Here is a 23,649-nt window from a genome sequence, read left to right as displayed (position 1 = left end):
ACGGGGCCACTCATGTCAGCATGCTGAGCCTGGAGGGGAGGCACTGCTGGCCCCCCTGCCTCCTCCAGGGCTCCCAGGAGCTGCCTGAGCTCGCACTGGCCCAAAATCAGGTGCTGCTCCTCTTCCATCACATTGCCATGTTCCCGCTTGCCTAACAGCAGTGAGCCATAGCCAGAGGGAGCAGGTGCTCCCTGCTTCCAACAGCGCCCAAGGAAGCAGGAGACCTGCTCTAATCCCTGCTCCCTTCACTTCCAACCTATCCCTTCTGGAGAAGGCATGACCCAAGCACAGGGAAAAGGGCCACTCTTCTCTGCTCCCATGTCAGCCACACCACAGTGTGGATGATCGTTCCAGACACGGGGCAAGAAACAAAACGTGGAGGAAGCTGCAGACCTCTCAGCATGTGGCATCAGGCAGCTGTGGGCTCAAACAGAGAGGCAGGTTGTGATCCCTGGGCTTTCCTGGAGAAGATGTTTCAAAACAAAGCAGCAGCTGCCACTGGGGCTGTTTTGATCTTCCGTGTGCTCTGAATGCACCTGGGCAGGCTGAGGGGCCTTGCAGGGTGCTTGCCTTCTGGCTGGTGGTCAGACCCAAGCACTTCGGAGCAGGCATTTAAATAAAAAACTCAGCACCCAAGGGGTGTTAAACCAGAAGTAATTTTAAAACCCCAAACTAGCACAGAGAAAAAGTCAAATGAAGCAATTGTGGAATTACAATGCCTCCAGGAGCTAGGTGGTGCCTGAACTGGGGATTTGATTTTGCAATTTTGAATGCTGCCTAAATGTCATTTGACTTTGTTTTGGTTTTCTCTTGGATCAGTTTTTTTGCCCCCTCTACCTCATTCTCTCCCTATGGACATATTTTTTTAGGATTTTAAGACAGTAAGATGAAAAGACAAATGGCCAATCCTGCTCAAAATTGCTCACTAAGGCTGATGTGCTTTGAGACAATTTCTGAGTCTGCTCTCCAAGACAGCTTGTGAACTCCAGACTCCCAAGATAAGGAATGCAGTGAGCAGCAAGGGATGGGACCTGTGTGATTTACTAGTGGCACTACAAGTGTGAGATCAGGTGAGGAGTCAGCTCCAGCCCCAACCTCTCACCCCAAACAAATGGAGCCCCCCATGCATAGTGCCATAGAGGAGCCATCCTTCACTGCCTCCAAGAAAGCCCTGCTTATAGTATCACTGGAATACCACAGTCTTCCAGAGGTCAGCATCTGAATTCTGCAGAGGCAGGATAATATATACTTGGACCATTCCTGAAAAGGGTTTATCTCACCTGTATATAGCCTGCAGCCTCCTTACTCAACCACTTCCAGTTTCCTTCTAATAACTTTTTTCCACATCTGCCTCAAATATTTTATTTTTTACCCAGATTAAGCTGTGTTTTTAATGCTCTCCACAACTGGCAACAGAAAAAAAGCTGAGGAGTTTTCTGTTTCAGACAGGCTCTTCCATCCTGGATGGACACTCCTTTCTCTGAGTCCTTGCACTCAGCTCCCTCCAGATGCACCTCAGATGCTTCAACTCCCCCTCTGTGCAGGGCCAGCCTTGTGATGAACCCAGTTTTCATGTGGCATTGTACAGGTGGATTTCTAGATGCATGATAAACCTGTCTGGAAGCTATTGCTAGCCTCAGGAAATTTGTGCCCTGCAAGAGTTGAAACCAGAATCCTGACAGTGTAAAGAGATTTACCCCAGCAGGATGTCACAAAGATTCCATATGTTTCAATATTACAGTGTTGTTAAGTTATATATTAGATAAAGATACAACTTCTCACAGGTTCTAGTACACGTTCATTTCTGTCCCTTCCGTGCCATTTCCCTGAAGAAAGGCCCTGCAGACAGAAGGGTTTCAAAACACGTCTGCAGTTCCTGCCCTGGGGCTGTGCTGTGTCAGACAGGGCCTGGGTGTTGAAAGGGCTGTCTATGCGTTCAGCTGCACACTGTTACAAACATTTAAAGATGCTGCTGCTTCCAGAAAGGAAGGACAAGCTGTTATTATTATGAAAGCTGGGGGGTTTCCAGGGTTGCTGGTGTGCCAGCAGAGGATCCACAGCCAGGACAGACAATCATGACAGGAGAATCCACAAGTGCCTGAGGACCACCTACGCAACATCTGCACATCTCATGCACCAGGTGCTGCTCCCTGCAGCACAAACTCGGGCATGCACTCAGAGTGCCACTGCCACCAGCCCTGGCTTCCACACAGCAAGGTCACGCAGCCTGCAGAGCGAGGAGCCCCGGCTCACAGAACCTGTCACTTACCAGGAACGTGTGGTGTTGTGCAAATCCAGCCCACAGCTGGGACTGGCAGGACACACTTGAGCTATCACACTCACAGAGCAGAAAACAGAAAAACTGCTCTGCCCACAGCTGCCCAAAACTGCAGGCAGTTTAAGCCAAAGACTAAAAAGGGGGCCCCCAGAGAAGTCGGGGGTCAGGCTCCCAGAGACACACCAATGCAGAGCCCAGAACAGAGGCTGCACAGAGGAGCTCATCCCAGCAGCAAGGTCACACTGCACAGGCATGTGCTGCTCTGCAGAGGTGAGTGCACCTAACACAGCTCTGGTCACTTAGGCCACAGATCCTACACACTTCAAGGGTGGGAGCATCTCTCCTTTCTGCATGAGCTGTTCTCAAAAGCCAAGGCTGAAATCCTGGCAATAGTTCCCCACTTTCATCAAAAATGAGAGAAAAGAACCCATCCAATACAACAAAGAAAAATAATCAAAAAAAATCCCGAGTCAAGAGCCTGCTGCAGCACAGAATGAAAGTGTGCTTACTCTTTTCTGCAGGAGCATATTTCTATATATTTCTTATATGTTCTTATAACATATATTTCTTATATCAGGCTGAAGGTGGCCATGGAACAGGGTTCAGCACGTTCAGCATTTCTGGAGGATCTTTATTTTAGTAAATATGCAGGGGGAAAACCTCTGTCAATACAAATCCTATGGAAAATACTGCTCCTGCAGACAGAAGAGAGACCAGTTCTGTTTGTGTACTCAGGCACTGCATATATGAAGATATTTTAGAGGCCTCTATACTTAGCCATTGTGGTTTCAATCTTTCCCAGGCCAGAGGTAGCTGTGTAAGCATACAGTGAGCACTGGCTAAACAAGGACTTTTGAAACCATACTATTATTAACAAATTAGTTAAAAATGGTTTCTTTTTTTTCTTTTTTTTTTTTTCTTTTCTTTTTTTTTTTTTTTTGAGGATGAGGGGAGAAAGGGAAAAATCTAGACGTCAAGATAAAATCCTAAAAAAGCTTGGGAAAAAAAAAAAAAACAAGAAACCCCAACAAAACAACAAACAAACAAAACCAAAAAACCCCCAAAACAAACCCTCATCATCCTTCTAGCCCTTAGAGTCAGCTGGGTTTTTTCAGTATCTCTTTTCATTTAACTGCAGCCAGGCCACTTCAGGTCATGCTTTTACCTGAGCTGGGCGGGATGGCAGCCCGGGTCCCCAGGGTGCTGCAGGGACACCAGGGTCCCTCAGGACGCCACACGGGTGACTCAGGCAGAGCAGCTCCCTCCTCTGAGTCAGCAATGCCCCAGAGCCCTAGCACCACACCAGGGCACTGCCCTGGTGCCCTCCAGAGGGAATAAATGTGTGCCTGACCACGCTGGTGGTTGTTAAAGACAGCCCAGAGCTTTGCCAAGCTCTGCCCTTGGGCCACGTGAGTGCTCCCCGTGTGTGCAATTCCATTTCTGCCTCCCTCCCTGCTCTGCCCTCCACTGCTCCAATGGCTGCTGGGTTTCACCCAGCCCTAAGTGCAGTCTGAGGCTTGCACGAACAGCTCCAGCACTGCCCAAAACTAAGAACCTGGAATTTTTTGCTGACCCCACCTAAGCACATTGGCTGCACAACCTAAGCATGTCTCCCCCACCTTTTCCTCTCCCTTGCCTTCCCCACGTGCAAGAGAAGAATCTCTTCTGTAAAATGCACTGAAAGACACTGGTGGAAAACCCCATGGAAGAGAACACCATAAAGGTGAACCATGTGAGACAGCACTATTAATTAGGCACTCTGGTTAAACATTCAGTAGGAAAGGCATTAGGGAAAATGAGGAAGATTTGTAAGGAAAGAAATGAAGTCTTTGGATTTGATATAATCAAGATCTATGATCTCTCTTTAATCCAAGAGAGACTTGGATTAAGGACCAGACAGGTATTTCCCCTTTGATGTGAGGGAATTCAAGTGATGCCTACTCTACAGGAAATTCTCAAAAGGGGCTGAGCATTAGCAGGAGGGTTTTTTCCCCCTATGCAACCTCACCTGAAGAACAATTCATCCTCTCCTTCCCTAATCCCAGGGCTCTGATCACATTCTACATTTGCTCTGGGGACTGATCACATTTTGGAGCTGTGTGACATTTACAACACACAGCCTGAAAAACACACCTGGATCTGGGAGTTGGCACAAGCTCACTGAAGGTTCACCAGAAGGTTTGTAACCCTTCTCAGCACAACAGGGAGCAAATTACAGCTTGGCACTGTACCTTGCAGCTTGGGCAAGTGAAAACTGATCAGACTTGGAAGCTTTGACCAAGATGCACTTGGACAGGTTCAGTTCAGTTTAGGCATAAGCTCAGTTCCAAACTCCTAGGCTGGAGCTGAGAGCAGCCAAAGGATCTGCACTGACAGAAGGCTCAGCTCAGGTGACAGGTGAGCACACCTGGCCAGTGCCAGCACAGCCAGCCATGGGAACACAGCACTGCAGGTCAAACAGGGAGCCTCTGCTAAAGCAAATCCCCACCAGCCCCATGCAAGTGGTTTGCAACTTTGAGCAGCCTTAGAGTAAATGGGATTCCCTAGGATACTCTGCATTCTCCACATCCATGGGATCAGATAAAAACTAGCCCACAGTAACACTCCCCCAGCCCACAGTGCTGTTGCACAGGTGCCAGGTCTGCAGCACCACCCGTGCCCCTGCGGCTCTGCTGCTCCTGGCCCACAGCCGCCAAGGACCGGGCTCTGCTGCCCGAGAAGGGGAATGCAGAGCACAGCAGCACCCGATTCTCTGGGATATCTGCGGGAATGCAGAGCACAGCAGCACCCGATTCTCTGGGATATCTGCGGGAATGCAGAGCACAGCAGCACCCGATTCTCTGGGATATCTGCGGGAATGCAGAGCACAGCAGCATCCGATTCTCTGGGATATCTGCGGGAATGCAGAGCACAGCAGCACCCGATTCTCTGGGATATCTGCTTTGGAGCACCCTCTACTGGATATCCCAATTCCTCATCCCCCGGGCCAGCGGTGCTCCCTGTGACCACCCAGCAAGGGCTGGGCTGTGGGAGCAGGGAGCCTGGCACGCAGTGTGCTGGGTGGGCACCACAGGGCATAAATCAGTGTCCACCAAAATCAACCACAGCCCAAACACACATCCACCACCGAGAAAAGTCAAACCCAGCAAAAGCCTTTCCCCCATGACTGAGCTGCTGACAGGTCACTGAGTCTGAACAAAACACTGAAAAACCGACAATGGGAGCACCTAAAAATGCATTGTTCCCGAGGGGATGGAGCTGCCCAGACTGTGCTGATGCAGCGCTGCCTCCTGCAGCTCCGACCTGCAGAGGTCACCTACCCACCACGGCACTGGGACAGCGGGCAGGGAGGCAAAACAGAGCGTGGTTTGACAGGATGGGCAATTCGCACCTTGAATCTGCAATGAGGAGAGCAGCAGCCTCATCTCCCACACTTCAGGCACCAGGTGATCAGAAAGTTGTGGCCACCTCTGATCCCAGTAATCATTCCATGCAGAGATGTTCTGGAATGCAGGGCTTAGGCAGTGACTCCTCTGAGCTAGTGTGCACTGCCAGACGTCTCAGAGGAGGGTTATAGGTTTATTTTTTTACCTGGCTGCAGTGGGAAGAGTGTCCAGGAGAAGGAAGTCCCATACCTTCTAAACGAGCTAGAATAAAAGTAATAAACTGTGTACAAGATTTTTATCCATAGATCTACTCCTTTCTGCATTCTACTAGGGTCTCAGTCTCAATTATTTATGTGCTGTAACAAAAAAAAAAGTTTCACAGGTGTCAGATGTTTTATTTCAGTTTCACTGGAAACCTTGTATTACATAAAGGTATACACAGGAATGCCTGGTTTACTTCTCTGTACTTATAAGTTTATATACTTGTGTCATGTTGCTTTTTATTACTCTTCACTCTAATGAACATTGCATCATCTTTTTTTGGTCTTTCCACACCTCTAGGCATTTTCATCACCTTGTTCTGTTAAGTATTTGTAGCAGGGCGATCAGAAACGAACTCATGATATTTTAGTTTTAAGTCCGGGGTCCCAGAGAATCGCTCGTCTCTGCATCCAGGAGATCCCCCACATGCACCAGGAGATCCCCCCCACAGGCACCAGGAGATCCCCCCCACAGGCACCAGGAGATCCCCCCCACAGGCACCAGGAGATCCCCCCCACAGGCACCAGGAGATCCCCCCCACAGGCACCAGGAGATCCCCCCCACAGGCACCAGGAGATCCCCCCCACGGCCCCCGTCCCCAGCCGGGTCCTGCCCATCCCAAGCCAAGGCACAGCCAGAGGAGGCAGCGCTTGTTCCAGCCTCTCTCACTGCAGCATTCCCCGCTCCTGGAGGAGCTCTGTGCTCCTGTCCATGCCGGCCAGCCCCAGTGTGGTAAGGCCAGCGAACAGGCATTACCCCGCTCCCTGCTGGAAACAAAGTCCCCCACTCATTCCCGGGGAAAGTGCAAGGCACTCATTTCTGAGGGACCGGCGGGGCACAGCGCAGCGCTCCAAAGACAGCTCAGAAATAACCTGGGAGGATCCCAGATGAGGGCTGGGTGTCTTCTTACATCTGTCTGCTTCCCGGGATGGAGTGTAAACAGTGGCACATTCGCTCAGATTAATTACAGGCTGCCGGTATTCTGCTTTCATGTAGCGAGCTCCGGGAACATAACACCGCTGATAATTAAACAGCGCCTGCCATCAAAGGGCTGCAAACCACGCCGCAGAGCAGGCAGCACCGCCGGGGTGGCACACAGCTTAGCAGGACACAGGAACACTGCCCGCTTGTTTAGGAAATGGGAGATTTCTCCAGAAACTCCAGCAGCAATCATCACGTGTTTTACATTAAGTACTGTACAGTCAGACCCAGGCAGGATTAGCATCAGTGCCAGGAGACCTTCACCATTTACACACAAAGTTTATATCCCATGAGAAAGATAATTTCTCCCATGATATGACTCCCTACTTATTTTCTTTTTTTCCCCCCCTGGAACAATGGCTCATTAACGACTGAAGAATTAAAAGAAAAAAAAAAAAGAAAAAAAAAAGTTATCTCCCACTTTGTTTTCTGCAGGGTGAGAAAATACAGAACCAGAGATGGATGCCAACAGAGAAAAACTCATGGGAGTGGAGTTAATTTTCTGTCACCACATCCCCTCCTTCCACCCACACCACTGCCCATCAGCTATGTGCAATTTTGTGCCAGGCTCACCAGCGCAGCAGTGTCAATACTGGGGTGGAGGATCAAACCTTCCTTCTCTTGTGCCACATGCCATCTGAGTTACCACATCCCTCTTCATTTCCTTTTCTGTCCCTGCTTTTTCTAGTCCCAAAAGCTGCTTTTCTGTTCTTGCCCCATCCCCTTGAGTAGGGGACTTGTAGGGCTGAGCTGCTCCCAAAACTGCAGCTCTGAACCCATCAGATGTTCCCTGAGAGGCACCAACATGAGAGGCCCATGTGGAGGCCAAAGGGAGAGCAGGGGCTGTCAGGACATGGCTTGATGCTCCTTGGAACGAGGGGCAGAACTGGAGGAGGGGTGCAGGTTTTTCCTGCCCACCACAGCTGCTGGCACTGCCTCACAGTGCCCTGCAGTTCAGGAACCCTTTGCAGGCAGGATCCAGGGACGTGAACATACTGAGACACACACCACATCCCTTCAGCAGTCCAGAGTAACTCGGAAACTCCAGCTTGAGCATCTGCACCACTGCCAAGGAGCAAAACCCTCGTGCTGTCCTCATGAGCACAGCATTATCACTGGGTTTCACACAGCCTGCCCTCTGTGCAGGGACAGCGACAAATGCAGCAAATTTCACCTTCCCCAGGTTTAAGGCAAGCCACAGATGCTCCCCAAAACCCAGGCTGCAGCCTGCCCACTGACATGAGACAGCCAAAATGCCTGGCTGGAGGAGATCCACAGCAATGACAGCCACAGGGAGAAGGGCTCCAGGGGGAAAGCACAAAGGGAGCAAACTTCACACAGGAGCAACACTGGGTTTTGAATGGTTAACTGCATGTTACTGTGGTTTAGCTAATAATCTGGAGTGAGACACACACTGCCATACAGCACCTCCCCTCCTAACAGAGGCATCTTTCTGACACATCCTGCAGACTGCCACTGTCACATTACAGCTGAATAAAAGCCATGAATGTTAAAGTCTGCACCCACAGCATTTGACACAGCAGCTGGAACAAGCTATAAGGCACCAAGCAATAAAGTACAAGAAACTCAAGGAGATAGAAAGCTACCAAACTTCCACAAAACCTGCCAGAATTGTATCACCTTCCTATGAACCATGGACAGTCAAAAATGCAGGCCCAGACACAGAGCCCACAAATGAAGCTAAAGAAAAGTACTTCTCTGCTCTCTCACACTCCTGGGTAACAGAGGATAAATTACACCTGGGCTGGTTTAAATGGTAATTGTAATCCTTTGCACTCTCTGCTGCTCACAGCTACCTCACAGCCCAGGTAAAGCCCACTAAGGAAAAGAGCCACTCAGGCTTAAGTCACAGAGGCTGGGTTAACCCTGTAAATCTCAGTGCCCAACCCTCACCCTCACAAATGAATCTCCAAGTGAAATCTGCAGGGATGGGAGTGCAGCCTCTAACTGCAGCTTTTACCCAGGCAGACTGTGACTGCAAACCCAGACTGACCTTGCAGCAGGGATTCTCCCTCCTCAGGATCCTCCTTCCTCACAATCCTCTCGTTACCGCTCCCTCACGGCTCTTCCCTCACGGCTCTTCCCTCACGGCTCTCCCCTCACGGCTCTCCCCTCACGGCTCTCCCCTCACGGCTCTCCCCTCACGGCTCTCCCCTCACGGCTCTCCCCTCACGATCCTCCCTCACGGCGCTCCCCTCACGGCGCTCCCCTCACGGCGCTCCCCTCACGGCTCCCACTCCCTTTTCTCACTTATCTTTATTGGATACACCTGTGGCTCATCAGGGCCAGGCTGCATTGTCATTAACACAGCTGCTGCTAATCAGGGACGAGGTCCCCTCCATTCCCTTCTCCTACAGCACCCACTCCTTTTCCTGTGTCCCCCAGAGTCCCGGCAGATTGATGTCACCAGTGCAGCCACTCTTGCCCTGCTGCTGTTATTTGGGTGTGGCAGAGACCGCAGAGAGCTCAGGTGGGCTGTGTCCACCCCTTGGCACTTCCCAGGAATATCTTCCTTTCCCCTGAAATCACTACCAGTGCACTAGCAGAAGCAGCACAGGAAGACAAGCCAGAAAGCAGGACTAGAAACTGCAAAACCCAAGCCCTCTTTAGTCACCAAGCTGCATCTGCTCCTCACACATTTGGTGGAGGGATCCATTTCTGTCCCACCAGCAGTGGAAGCCCAAGGTCTCCAGCTGTCAGCGTGCTGCCAGCACTGGGCTCTTTCTGATATATTTAGAGCTCGCAGCATCACACCAGCTCCTCTGCTCATTAAGCCATGATATTTGAGCTATGACTTTCATTGCTGCTTTCAAGGTAATCCATCTGAACAAGCTCTCAGACTGTAAATCTGGTCGCTGAGCAAGAAAAATATGGTTGCCCCAATGTGATTTTGTCACTGCAATGAGCTTGGCTTTTTATTTAGAGAGCAGGCTCTATGTCTGTCCTGCAAGGACAAGCTCCTGATCAAGACTGAAAATCTGGGTGACACAACTGACCAATGCATCTGACCCAAGGCTGAAAATAAAAGCTGGCTTCCCACCTTAGTTTCCAAGTAAACTCCACCAAATGACGCAGCAGCCCATACTGCATTTCAGGCAGTACAGATATATTTAGCCCAGTATGCCCCTCCCAAAGGACAGCGTGGGGCACAACTGGCTGAGCAGAAGCCAGGCAGGAACACAGGGAAGCAAACCAGGCAAACCATCCTCTCCTGCTCAGGAGTGTGGCTCTTGTTCACTCGCTTTATGTAACATAAACAGACAAGCAAAACTCCAAAAAAAGGAAACCTCGCAAGAAGAGTTTTATTTTCAGGTCAGGCAGCAAACCCAACAGTTGTAATTAGGTCCTGGAAATTAGCCCCTTAATTTATTTGTGTTGTTGGGTGTTCTTTGCATTTCCATCCAAGAGTCAGAAAACCAGCATCTGTCCTTTCCCCAAAAGCTCGTGAGAGAAAATGGTGTGAGCACCACATAAGCATCAGTACATGTGAACATGGAATCTCCCTTCATGGATGTGAAACAAGGAAAACAAGCCTCTTGAACAGGGATACTTGGGTGCCTGAAGGAGCACACTGGTTGCTTTTGGGATCTAGAAAAGTGCCCGAGGGAGAGGAGTTTCAGAGGTGTATAGACAACTAACTTGCAAATTACTTGGTGTATTTCAGAAGACACCTCCCCTGCAAGATATTTCCAGGGGATAACACCAGGGCTGTGGGAGGTTTAGGAAATAAATGTAGCTCTAGGAAGCTGAGGTTTTGCCCTCAGGGCCCTGGGAAGTGATCTCCTCCTCAGCCTCCATCAAATCAGATAGCAAACAAGGCAAATTACTGTGATCAGAACGACAGAAGGCAGTGGGTGCTCAGAGGCACCCACCAGGCAGGGTTGTGGCACCAGCTGGTTTTACGGGGTGAGGAACCACAGATGTGTCCAGCCAGAAGGCTACAGGAGGGCTGTGTGCCTTCTCTGCCACACAGGGCATCCTCCTGGCTTCCATGGGGGGCAATCTGCTGGCCTCAGCTGAAGAAATTACACACTGAAATCTTAGTCTCCAAAGACTTCTCAAATCAGGAAAGTGATCCATTGCATACCAGAAATGAATCAAGAAATCACAGCAAAACATAACAGAGATGCATGAACAGGAGGATCCTATCCAGACTCCTGGCTGCAGCTTTGTCTAGCAGGGCTGGCTTTAGTTCAAGTCTTTGGGAAACTCTCACTCCAAAGGATGAACTTTCAGTTCCGAGCTGGCCCAGGCAGAGCCTGATTCCTCAAGGAGCCCTGAGTGCAAAACACAAAACCACTTCTCTTACCATTTTCCTCATCCCCAAAAGGGAGGCAAGGTGGAGTGAGGGAAGATTTGTGGCTAAGATAAGACTTTAATGTCTGAGTAACACTACAAGCACAGAGACTTTTGATTTCTCAGACTTGCACTACCTCATCCTCTCCCGTGATGATTTAAGAGGCCGAGTGGAGTGGCTGTCTCCTAGACTTTCCCTCCTTTCCCCCAAAGTGTGCTCTCCTCAGGCCTTCTATCCACGTCCTTCCCTCAGCCAAGAGAGGCCAAGCACAGCTCTTTGCTCGTGTCATCGCTGCCCCAGCAGCCAGGAGAGGAGGCTGTTATTCAAAGAGGTGCAGAGTGAGACTGGGATGTGATTGTAATTACTGACCCCTGGGCACCCTGCAGCCAAGGACCACAGTGTGCTGAGATGGGAATAACCCTCCTCCTGCAGGAGAGCTGAGGAAACCTTTTTCTCTTATCAAACTCCTTCAAAAAGCAATATAAGGTTTTCCTCTAATTAGAGGTAAAAAATTGTTTTTAAAAAGTCCTGCAAGTAATTCCTGTCCTACAGGTTGTGCACGTATCGCTGACAATGTCTATGACCCAAACACGTAAGAATGACAGGCACAGCTTCTTATTCCTGACTGGGTAAGTGCAGTGCTTGGAAACAAAGTTATGATGCAAATATTTGAAGTTAAGATGTCAAAATCCAGGTCCCTTCAGTAGTGCCTGCTTTAGCACACTACTGCTGTATCCATAATGAAAATCATATGGATAAATATAATAAATAAATAAATATTTGTTAAAATACAAAGAGCGTGGCAAGCTCTTCAAACACAACCAAACACCACTCTTCCTCTAAATACTGGCCCAAAAGGTTAAAATACCCACCTAGCTCATCAGTGTCCCAGTGATGTGATGCTTGTAACAGTCCCACCACCCACAAGGGAGGGTTCTGTGAGAACCAGGCTTCTCTCCTTCAGGAACCAGCCTCCCGCTCATTTAGATTAATTGATTTCACACACAGTTGTTTATGTGTGGCCTCCCTTGATTTTCTGAGCTCTCCTCGCTCCAAACAAAACAGCTTAGGGACGCAGATGGAGCCAATTGCATCTGGGAAGAGGGGAGATAACACCTCAAAGCCAGACAGAAAAGGACATTTCTTGCTTCAGAGACTTTTCTGTGGCTGCTGCTTTGAGGCAGCCTGACAAAAGCATGCTTCTGGGGAGCACCACAAAACTGCTGCAGGGACACACTGCACAGAGCCCGGCAGGAAAAGCCTCCCCACAATGGTGGGATGGGAAAAAGTAACTTCTGAGGACAAAGATATATGGCAAGCTGTGAGATTGCAAACAATAGACAACCAAGAAACTGTCTTAAATTTTAAAACATCCCGATTTCATATAGCAGCTTGTAGCTAGACTGGGGGAGCACCAGGATCCTCATTTGTGCATGGGACGTGTACCAGGCAGCTGTGCAGTGCACTACCAAGTGCTGGTTCAGAAGGAAAATTTATCTTCGGAAAGAAATCTGGATATTAATTTGAAAGCACAACACAGAGCAAGAAAGATTAACTGCCCTCAGCCTCTGCAGCCATGTGGCTCAATCTGCACTGAATTACAAGTCATCACTGACAATGCACTGAAGCAGCCAGCCAGCAAAAGCAGTGGAAATACACTTTTGTGGATCTGCTCAGAGAACAGAATCTCAGTTCCCCAAGAAGGGCTGGGATTTCAGCATTTGCCTGCATCCCAAATAGGGATGAAAGGTCAAAATATTACACTATTTCGTAGTATGCACCATTCCAAATGCTCCTGATTTGAAAATGCAGGGGTGGGAAGGAAGGTATTTTTGATGGAAACAAAACATTCAAAATGTTTTAGCAGAATTTTCTCTGCTTACCAGCACCATACAAATGTATGGGCCCTGCAATCCTGGCTACCATTTTGGTCCCCACTGTGCAAAATAAAGATGTGGACAGGATGGAGAGTGTCCAGAGGAGGCCACAACGATGGCAAAAGGAGTGGGAAGCCTGCCAGTGAGGAGGGGCTGAGAGAAGAGGGCCTTGAGAAAAGAGGGCTTGGGGGAGATCTTGTCACTGTGTTCCAGTATTTAAATGGGGACACAAGGAAAATGGAGACTCCCTTCTTACCAGGAGCCACAGGGAAAAGATACAGGGTGATGGGTACAAGTTACTCCTGGGGAGACTCCAGCTGGACAGAACAGGAAAATGTCACACAGGGGAAACAGCCAGCCACTGGAATATTCCCCCTAGGGGAGTGGTGGATTCCCCAACACTGGACACGGTGCTGGGCCACCCTGTTCAGACTGTGCTTTTGCCAAGAAAGGCTGATCAGATGGTCCCTCAAGTCCCTTCCAACCTGTTACCCTGTGAAAATGAAATGTTGATCCAAAAAGAGATTTTGGGGTGTTGACCTGAAATTTAAACTCTTGTTCTGGATTTCAACAGAAAATGACATTTAAGTCGAAATGTCAATTGGAAACAGAAATCATCAGGTTTTGAAACATCACTACAGAAAAGCAAGTTTCTCTTCAGAAAATTTCAGTGTAATCAAACCATGTTTTCTTCTGGGAGCTTTTTTTCACTTTACCAGCTTTGTGTTTGTTTGTCGTGCTGCTTGAGGACTGGACACTTGCTCCAGGCATACGGATGTCTGCACTGGGGTTACACTGGGGACACACTGGAGGTTCCTTACAGAAGTCCAGGAATACACACCTGCACCCAGACTTTCTTAGGAACCTGAATTATTACAGAGTAATTGGATATTTTAACTTAGGGAATCTGTCCAAGGTGTCAGATGAGTAGCAAGCAGAAACTTATTTTGCACACAGAAGAGGAGTGGGGTCTGCAGATACTTCTGGATGCCCTCCAAAGCATCTCCTCTTCATCAGCAGCCAAGATAACACACCTCTCTCCAAAGGCTGGCTTTGCAAAACCTTGGAGAGGAAAAGGCAAGTAGGCCTCTGGAAGCACTAAACTACCTCTAAAAAGTCATTATTATTTCATATTATTCCTTTGCAGAAACAAACCCTACAGACAAAAGCCTAACTCCAGCCTCAGTAATCCACAAAATTTCTGAGCAGACACCTTTAGGCAGATGTGCAACTGCCAGCACCCTCTGCCCTGTGCAGGAACAGGCAGTCAGAGCCTGCTGTGGAGGCAGGGACAGTGAGAGGACGCAGCACTTCCCTGACACCCACGGGACAAGGGCACAGCACCATTTCCAGGGCTGGTCACAGCTGCAGGGCCTCAGATGCCACCCATCCACACAGGCTGGCAGAGCCACCCAGCACAATGCTGAGGAGTGCCAAGAGCAAGCCTGGCCAAGGCAGGAGGGACAGGCCCAGGCCATGGATTTGATGTGGTGATGTTGGTATTAAAAGGCAAAGGTGTCTGTACACGTGGGCAGAGCAGCTGAAGGGAAGAGCAGAATGCTTTAAGGTGGAGTCACAGCTGTTGACTGAGCAGACCAGCAGCATTTGCCTGAACCCAAATGGAGAACAGATCATGTTCAAGCAGCTCTGGAGCTCTGAATATCAGACCAGCACCTGCGAGTTGATGGATGTTCTGGATGTCAATGTACAGCCTGGGAATGGGTGTTGCTTTGGAGCTCTCTCAATCCCAGGCTGAGTTCAGGAAGCTCTGACACCTCATGGCAGCCTCTGACATCTGTCCCAAGATGTCAGTGAGCCACAATTTCCACAGGAGTGGACCTGTCCCTGCTCCAGCTCCCAGCACACACACCCTGCTGCACACAGCTCTGCTGGATAGTCCTTCCCTGGCTGTGGACAAAGGTGTTGGGCTTTGGGAAGATCCCCACCTCTTCCACCAGGAGAAGAATGAGTTCCTGAAGTGGCTGGGAAGTAAGAGGGTAATATTTCTTGTTGCCTCAGGGAGGTGCAGGAATTGGTAGAGGTAAGAGGCAGAGCTCTCCATGCCTGCCCCGAGGTATCCCGTGGGGGCAACTTCCATCTGCCCAGCTGGGGATGGGCTGCAGGAAGCACCAGGCTTGCAGCTCACATCCCACCCAGGTTTACCAAAAGCAGCAACAAACTGACAGAACTTTCTCTCTAATGCATTTAAAACATACATCCTAGTTCAGTCTTGTCCATAAGCTAAAGGCTTAGGTAGCACAAACTAACTCTGTTCTTAACTGCTATTCCTACTGCTTCCAGCTTGGTTTTATGCTTGACCTGAAAGCATTACCTGGCCTCTCTAGGTAGGGCCTGGTCCAGACTTTCAAGGTTATTCCACAAAGCTTTTTTTTAGTTCAAGAAAGGAAAAAAAAGAAAAGAAAAAAAAAGAAAAATTCACATTGCTCCCACAATGTCAGCTGTGCTGACAAAGGTGCCTCCATGGTCACAGCTGTGCCCACAGAAAATGCGGTGGCTCCCCTTCTTTCATGGGCTGTGGCACAGACACAAACTCAGACAGTAAATTGTTCCTGGTGTGTGTCTGACCTAATTGGCACCGTTTTCTTGGAAGATAAAGAAGTTTTACATGTCTTGTAGATAAAAGTTTGGGTTGTTACCTGCAATGGGGTTTTATATCACTGGGGTGCAACTGTTGTCCTGCAGAAATACAGCTCCTTAATCTTCTCAACATGCTGTGGAGGAGAGCTTTTGATCTTTCCTGCAGGCTCCTTGGAAAACTGCAGAGATGCTGAAAGAGCCTTCAGTAAAAACTGAACAAAGCCAGTGCTGCACTTACCAAGCTTACCCAGCTGAAAAACCTCCTTGCCATTCATAAAAAATTATTAGAAGTTCATTTGGAACACTGGCAAAACTCCCACACAGCTAGTTAAGAATAGGTGGAAATGGGGAATAGTTATGAAAATGGAAGAGGAATTGGGACAGGTAATTGGTCATAATTCACAGGAGCACTCACCCCACTCTACCTGTACCCCAGGCTGTGAAATCTCCACAGGTGGAATAACAGCTGCAGCCACCCACAGGGCTGCAGATGTTGCTGAGAAACCTGGTTTGTGCACACCACACACGGGAGCGAGAGCTGACATTTTGGTCTAAACCCAGAAACTTCCAGTGCAGTGTAAAGAACAATGGGGCTACCCCATGAATATCTGCATCACCTCGGTGTAAGACTGTGAAGCTTCATTTCATTTTCAGAGATGCAAAACTGGGCAAAACTGACAGTGATGACAGCCATAGGACACTACAAACCTTCCCAGCTGTGACACAGAAATGACATGTAATTATTAACAAATCTGGGCCACAGAATATAATAAAGGAACCTGTAGAATCATTTGAGCTGTAAAAACAGAGGAGGGGAAAAAAAGGAACTTAATTTTCTTTTGTACAGTATCAATTTTTTATGATTGGAGACAATTTCGAGGTACTCAGGAACACCTCAGGGAGTAATGAACCCGACAGTCACAAAATTATTTTTTCTGAAAAATGTTCCATTAATGAAGACAGGCTTGGGCTCATATGTCTCTCTCGACACTGTGTGCTACATAACAAAGCTCAGAAAGGTTTTCCAGCTAAGCAAGGCAGATTCTCATTTAATTTGCTTTACTGCTCCAACTTGTCCATAACAGAGGTGCTACAATGCTTCAGGACTCAGTTAAACAATGGTACCAAACCAGCCAAAAAGCTAAATACAGAACAACTGGGAAAGGAAGACAGATTTAGAGAGACCACTGAAACATTAGTATTGCTGTGACTTTTGTTAACCCTCTGCCCTTAATGATGGACAAAACCAAATCCAAAACACATGTTCCACCCAATCACTTCAGTCTCCCTCGCCTCCAACCGAGATGGGAGAGTTTACAGAACATGTATTTTTCCCTCAAATCCTTCAAACGGACTTAAACTGCCTATGTGTTCACAAATCTCTCTCTAGATAAAGACACAATGTTGCTTTGCTTTTCTTCCCTATGACAAAAGCCACCAAACCCTTTGAGCCTTTCCCACCAGCTACTTAAAACCACAAATTAATCTAAACCAAGAGCTCTTTACCCATCCCTGCATGCAACAGTGCCACGAGTTCTGCGGCCACAGACCAATTCCCAGGAAAATTCCCTCAATCTGAGCCTCCCTGGTGCATCCTGCATTAATTCATCTCCTTCTGTTCTGCGCCAGAGGCCGAGATGAAGCTCTGCAGGATGGACTAGTCACTTGGAGTAATCAAGCCCAGAGTACTCAAGAATGCCCCAGTATCCGAAAGAGCTGAACCTCGGGGAAGGAGGGACCTCTGGCAGCATTTAGGGTTGGACACCCCAAACCTGCAGCCAGGAAAGCCCTGGCCTGCGTTACCTTTGCTCTGAATATGAGGGTACTAACCCGAGGCCACCAGGTTCACTCAGGGGGGCGGAGGAGGGCAGGGCTCCGAGCATCTCTCTCATGTGGCAGAGCACAGCATCAGCTGCAGGCGTGCCTGGAGGGGGAGAGCAGCAGGGCTGTCCTGCAGGGTTTGCAGGGCTGTCCTGCAGGGCTTGCAGGGCTGTCCTGCAGGGCTTGCAGGGCTTGCAGGGCTGTCCTGCAGGGTTTGCAGGGTTTGCAGGGCTGTCCTGCAGGGTTTGCAGGGCTTGCAGGGCTGTCCTGCAGGGCTTGCAGGGCTGTCCTGCAGGGTTTGCAAGGACACCAACGGTTTGATCCTGACGGTTTTATTTAGATGGAGAAGGCTGCCAGCTTGGGCTGCATTTGCTGTCCCAAACTCGGAAATTCTAAAGAAAGCAAATTCTGTGCAGCCTGACAGGAACAGGAGCACTCCCCTTCCTCTGCCTGTTCCTCTGCCCAGCTCTCTGAAGATGAGGGGCACATCACTCCTCCAACAAACACACCCAGGGCAGCTCGGGGAAGCCCAGCTCTGAACAAGGTGAAATGAGAAGATGCCTTTGCAGGGATGCACCTACTGCTTCCCCAGTGCTGGATCCCGAGGGGAGCAGGAAGAGGCACTGACCCTCCTGGGCTGGCCAGGGAGCAGCTCAGCACGCCCGGGCTCTGGGCAGCCACAGCCAGGAGGAAAACTGTGAGCTGGAGTGGGGCAAGGAGAGATTTCCTGAAGCCCGCTGCAGAATAAACACTCAGAGATGAGAGGACAAGGGACCCTCCAGTCCTGAGGGCTGCGCAATGTAAAAATAAAACCTAAGAGGGAGAGCTGGCTTGTCCGGGCCCCAGCACCGCTGAGCAGCAGCAGCGGGCAGGAGCAGAGCCCGGGGCAGCCACAGCCCGGCCAGAGAGCAGGACGGCTCGGCACGGTGAAACTAAATTTAGAGCTAAATTTAGACAGGTAAACACTCGAGGGGAAGAGATGGGCTTCACACAGCCCTCGTGTCTGCCGCTGCCAGCCCCTGGGGACGGCCCTTCAAAGGGCCCTGGGAGCAGCTGTGGGGCCGGCGGGCTGGGAGCACACAGCTCTGTGGGCTTCTGTACCCAGCATCTGCTCCAGGCACCTTCCTGCCTGCCTGGCAGCGTCCCCAGAGAGCAGGAGAGCTGCTGAGGGAGGCAGGAGAGCTGCTGAGGGAGGCACGGAGGACACTGCAACCTCGGGAAAGGTGCAAACCCTGGGTACACTGGGTACAAAGGGACCCTGCAAAGGAAAAACCCAACCAGCAATACCGGGGCCACAGCATCACTTGCGTGTCAGAGCCCTTCTGAGCTCCCTTTCAGAGGGAAAAAAGAGTAAAATAACCAAAACCAAGGAGCTAGTCTTGCAAACCCAGCCAGCCTCTAGAGCTTGAGTCACGCAGAGCCTGTGAACTGGAGGGGATACAGAGCACTGCCCTGCCCTGCCTGCAGCCCTGAGGCACACCGTGAGAGCTGGGTGCCCCTTTTACAGCTCCAGGGACAAGGCAAGGACCCCCACAGGGGCACCCCACAGCCTCTGACACGGGCTGCCAGAGCTGTGCAGCTGCAAGGCAGGGAGAGCATCCCCACCCTGGGGAGCCGCTGTGCCCAGGGACCCCCAGCCCCAGGGACCCCCAGCCCCAGGGACCCCCAGCCCCAGGGACCCCCAGCCCCACCTCTCCCAGCACAGGCAAGGCCTGCCTGAGCTCTGTCAAGTCTCAAAGCCTGGAAGGGGCAGTGGACCACAGGGTCTGCTCCCATCTGTAATTCCACCCATATGGTCTCAGCCAGCTGTCTCTGCAGCGAGCCCAAGAACTTGCACTTCAGTAAAACGTCCCTTCCAAAGAGACATCCCATCTTCATTGGAAGATTTTGAGAGTTGGAGAAGCAAATGCTGCCTTTGGTCGTTTGTTCTGAAGGTTAATCGCCCTGCTGTCAAAAACACTGTCTGTTTCTCACAGCTTAAATGCCCAACCATTTGCCTTAAGTTCCCCTCTTGAATTAGGAAGCTCTCCAAGCACCAGCTACCTTCAGAGCTGCTGAAAGCAGTCAGGTATCACACCATGCTACATCTTAATGTTGTGTCTGAAACACCACCCAGGTCCTCATTCCTTAAATCTCCCATGAGAAAAGGATTTTTTAGTCCAGGAGCAATCCCTCTGAGCCCTCTCTGTGCTGCCTTTAGTTTTAGTGAAGTCTGTGTGCCTTCTCCAAGGAAGCAAAGCTCCCTTCCTATGCAAAAGTGGAATCAAATCACAGAGTGCCCTGTCTTACATAACATGCCTTGGCTGTCCACATCCTGACTTTACAAGTACTGTGTTTAAAAGTCTCTGAAATGCTCTGAGTGTGTGTGCGCGTGTGTCCAATTTATTTGGAAATGATGAAATGGTTTTCACTCGAACTTTGATCAGCTGCTAGAAAAAAAAGATCTTATGAATAGAAACAATTTATATTCATTTAAATGAGCAATCATGCAGTTTTCAGAGAAGAGCTGGTTTCCCTGTGTGCCTTGAAACCCAAACCCAACAACTTCAGGACAAAAGACTCAAGATGTGAAGCAGTCCAGAAACAGAGGGGCCTACTGGGCTACAGAAAGGGACAAACAGCTTAAAGGTAACTTTAAATTTCACAGTATGTGATCTCTTCTTAAAAGAACAAGCTCCTGGAGACCTCACTATACAAGAATGTTCATTTTTGTTTAAAACATAGGACCCCCAACTTTCTAGACCCAGTTCTTTCCAGATTTCTGGGTTTTTCTCAACTGATTTAATGAATGCTGGCAGACTGGGAGGGAAAGGGCTGAGAAAGAAGAGTTCTCAGGGCTGGGAGCCTGCAGCCACAACTTCAGTTTCAGCTCTCCTAGACAGAGATCAGCCACATGTGGAAGGACATTTTCCCTGTCCATGCACCAAAGACAAGGGGAGGGACACAGGGGCTGCTCACAGCTCCTGAGAGGTGTTCTGACACTGAAGGGGGCTGGCAGGGACTCCTTTCCCAAGGGAAGGAATCTGTTGCAGACTCTCCTAGGCACAGAAACGTGAGTGAGCAATGGAGCATGTGAGGAGAGGAAACCCAAGGCTGGAACGGGGCCAGCTCACTTCCCCAGCTCTGCCTCCTGACCTGCACTGGCAGCTCATCCTCATGCTTCTCTCCTCACAGACTCGGCTATTTTCTTTACATAAGGACTAAAACTCGAGTAGTTGGGCTAGCTTCTCTGCACACATGGCAACTCACCCCATACCTTGGATGTTTGGGGTGAAGAACATTCCACCTGAACTCTCACAGAGCCCAGCCTTCACCTTGGCTAACCCCGGTGTCCATGCACAGGACACGGGTTTAAGAGCAGCCTGTCTCTTTCCTGCCAGCCTTGAGAAAGCCCACTCCTTTCTCTTTTGGGAAGAGGAGGGTGTACCCAGCTTGGGTCTCCATTTACAGCTGCACCAGTGGCAGAAGACAGGCACCTGCAGGTGAAACTGCCCCGTCAGAAAAAGCAGTGCCTTCAGCCCACGTGCTGGTGCCCAGCAGCAAATGTGGGAAGGAAGGGCCTCGACAGGCTCACCCCTGAGCACTGGGGAGGTGGGGGAGGCACTGCAGATGTGCGAGCACCAGGCAGGGTCTGAAGGGACAGGTGGACAACAATGAGTGTAAAGGACAGAGAGACCCTGTGTGTGCCCAGTGCTGTGTGGGCACAAAACTCCTCCTGAAGGGCACCAAAAAAGAGCCTCCCACACCCAGGCAGACAAGCAAGCCCTGATGTACACAGTCCTCGTGTGCAGGTGATGTGCAGCAGAGCAGATGACACTGGAAACGTGCAGGTGCACACGAGGAACACGACGCACACCCTCCCAAGGCTGTGGCTATGAAGGAATTGAAGTAAGAGCTGAAGTACCAATACACGTGTAAGAACAGCTCTGTGACAAACACCCCGACCCCAAAGGTGAGCAAGTGAGTACCAGGTACAGGGGGAGCAGGCAGCAGGGCAAGAGTGATGATGATGATGATGATGATGATGATGACACACTGCAGGGCAGCCAGGAATGCAGAAGTGGGTGAAAGCTGGATTGAGAGACTTACAGGGACACTCACCTGACGGCAGAGGAACACTATCAACAACATGGGGCAACAAACTCTATCAGAGCACACAAAAATATGTTTGGGGAAGTTGTTTTACCCACTAAGGGAAGTATTGCACCACAATTCCCAGAAGACAAACCAAGTTTCCTAGAAGAGTGTGCCTGTCACAGACATAACTGGGATGCTCATGCATACTGTGAACCCGGGCACACTTTCACGTCTCATCTGTGCCTCCAAGAGCACACGGACCCTTTCCCACTCCACATGCCACGGCCCGAGCTGGCACAGGCAGCCACACCTCACGCACACGGTGAGAAGGACACGGTGGGTGCTGCTGTGCTCATGCCCGGGGAAAGGATCCTCATCTGACAGTAAAATCGCTGTGCTCATAAGGTCCACCCCACCGGAGTAACATCTGTTTGGTGAACTCATGTCTGTCATGCCTGAGGAACATCTGTTTCACCAGCACAGCGTCTGCCACCCGGAGGAGCATCCCTCATGCCGGAGGGTGGCCCCTCACAGCCCGCAGCGTCTCTCACGGCACCGCAGGTCTCTCCCGGCGCGGTAACACCACCACGGCCGCCCCGCGATCGGCCCCAGCGCCGCGCTCCGGTGGCCCCGGCGCTGCCCCGAGCCCTGCCGGGCTCCCCGGGCCCCGACGGCCGAGCCCGTGCCGGGGCCGGGGGCTCCGCGCCGCCCCAGCCCCGCAGCCCCCGCTCCGCCCGGGCCGGGGCCGCGCCGGGCCGGGGGCGCCTCCCGGGGTGGGCGGCAAAGCGCGGCCGCGTCCCCCGGGCCGGGAGAAGCGGCAGAGCCCCGGTACCGCCCGCGCCGCCTCCCGCCCCTTCGGGGGCCGCGCAGGGAGGCGTCCGAGCCGGGCCGAGCCCGGGGGTCCGCAGCGGCAGAACGCCCCCCGCCCCCGGCCTGCTCCTCCCGCCGGCCGGGGCCGCCTCCTACCTGCATCTCCGGGGCGCCGCGGCCCCGGGCGGCGGCGGCGCAGGTGAGCGGCGCCCGCGGCGGGCTCGGGGCTCCGCGCCCCGCTCGGCGGCACCGCGAGGGGACGCACCTGCCCGGGGGTCGCGGGCCGGGCCGAGCCCCCGCCGGCGGCCAGAGGGGAGCGGGGCTCGCTGCCGGCGCTGCGCTCCCCGCGGCACCGAGCGCGGCTCCCGGCCGAAGTTGGCGGCGGCGCCGAGTGCCGGGCCCGGGAGGTGCCGGCGGATCCCGGGGGCTCCGGCCGCCTCCGCCCCGCCTCCCCCCGCCCCGCGCCCGCCCCCCGCGCCCTGCGCCCGCCCCGCCGCGGGCACCGCCGCGCACGGATGGGGCTCGCTGCGGGGGCCGGGCGCTTCCCCCGCCGGGCCCGGCCGAGCCGGCACCCGCTGCCGTCGGGGGACCCGTCCCGGGCAGCGAGGGGGCGGCGGGGACAGCGCCGCGGACCCGTGCGCTGGAGGCGGGGGGCCGGCTCCTCCCGCGGGGACACTCGGACACTCGGACACTCGGACACTGGCGTGTCGCTCCCAGCGCATCCCTGCCGTGCTCCGTCCCTGGCCGGCAGTGTCCGGCCCGCTCCGCCGCCCCGAGCTGCGGAGACTCCGCGCCCTGCGCTTCTCGCTGTGGGGGCTGACGAGCACCGGGCTCATGCCGCTCCTGGCCCGGGACACAACGTGCCGGGAGCCAAAACCCCTCCGGGACGGGCAGCGGGTCCTGGCCCCCGCCAGCGGAGGGCTTTTGCCCTGATGACCCGCTGCTTCCTCTCAGCGGGGATTTTTGGCATCTGTCTCCCGGCGGGTGGCGGCTGGGCTGCGATGGAGGTGCGAACGAGCAGAGCCCGGCTCGGGGACGCTGCTAAAACAGCCTGGCAAGGCTTGGCAGAGGAGACGGCGCACGAAGCTCTGGATGGGGCTGGCACTCAACAAACACAGCCGTCCCTTGCCTGCAACACCAGGAATCACACTGGGGCTGTCCCCCACCCTCCTTCCCGCAGAGCTTCGCAGGTTCACAGCCAGATCCCGTTCTCACTTTTCCTGGCAGGAGCAGGGAGTAGCT

General features: G+C 51.8%; 1 protein-coding gene across 2 annotated transcripts in view; it reads right to left on the bottom strand.

Moving 5' to 3' along the window:
* WNT5B (Wnt family member 5B) overlaps positions 1-22,832 on the bottom strand; it is a 69,405-nt gene extending 46,573 nt beyond the window's left edge. Inside the window, exon 1 of one of the 2 annotated variants that reach the window (XM_063395082.1) lies at positions 22,673-22,832. Coding sequence is in view for 1 of the 2 variants with exons in the window: in XM_063395080.1 (XP_063251150.1) it covers positions 22,564-22,569 (6 nt within the window). In the remaining variant the exon portion in view is untranslated. Of the gene's footprint in view, positions 1-22,563 lie in introns of both variants that reach the window. The other variant, XM_063395080.1, reaches the window with a different exon arrangement.
* Between the last annotated feature and the right edge of the window lie 817 nt (positions 22,833-23,649).

The sequence above is a fragment of the Prinia subflava genome, chromosome 4, assembly GCF_021018805.1.
Source record: "Prinia subflava isolate CZ2003 ecotype Zambia chromosome 4, Cam_Psub_1.2, whole genome shotgun sequence".
In the NCBI taxonomy this organism is placed as follows: domain Eukaryota; kingdom Metazoa; phylum Chordata; class Aves; order Passeriformes; family Cisticolidae; genus Prinia; species Prinia subflava.
This window is presented reverse-complemented; position numbering and strand designations above follow the sequence as displayed.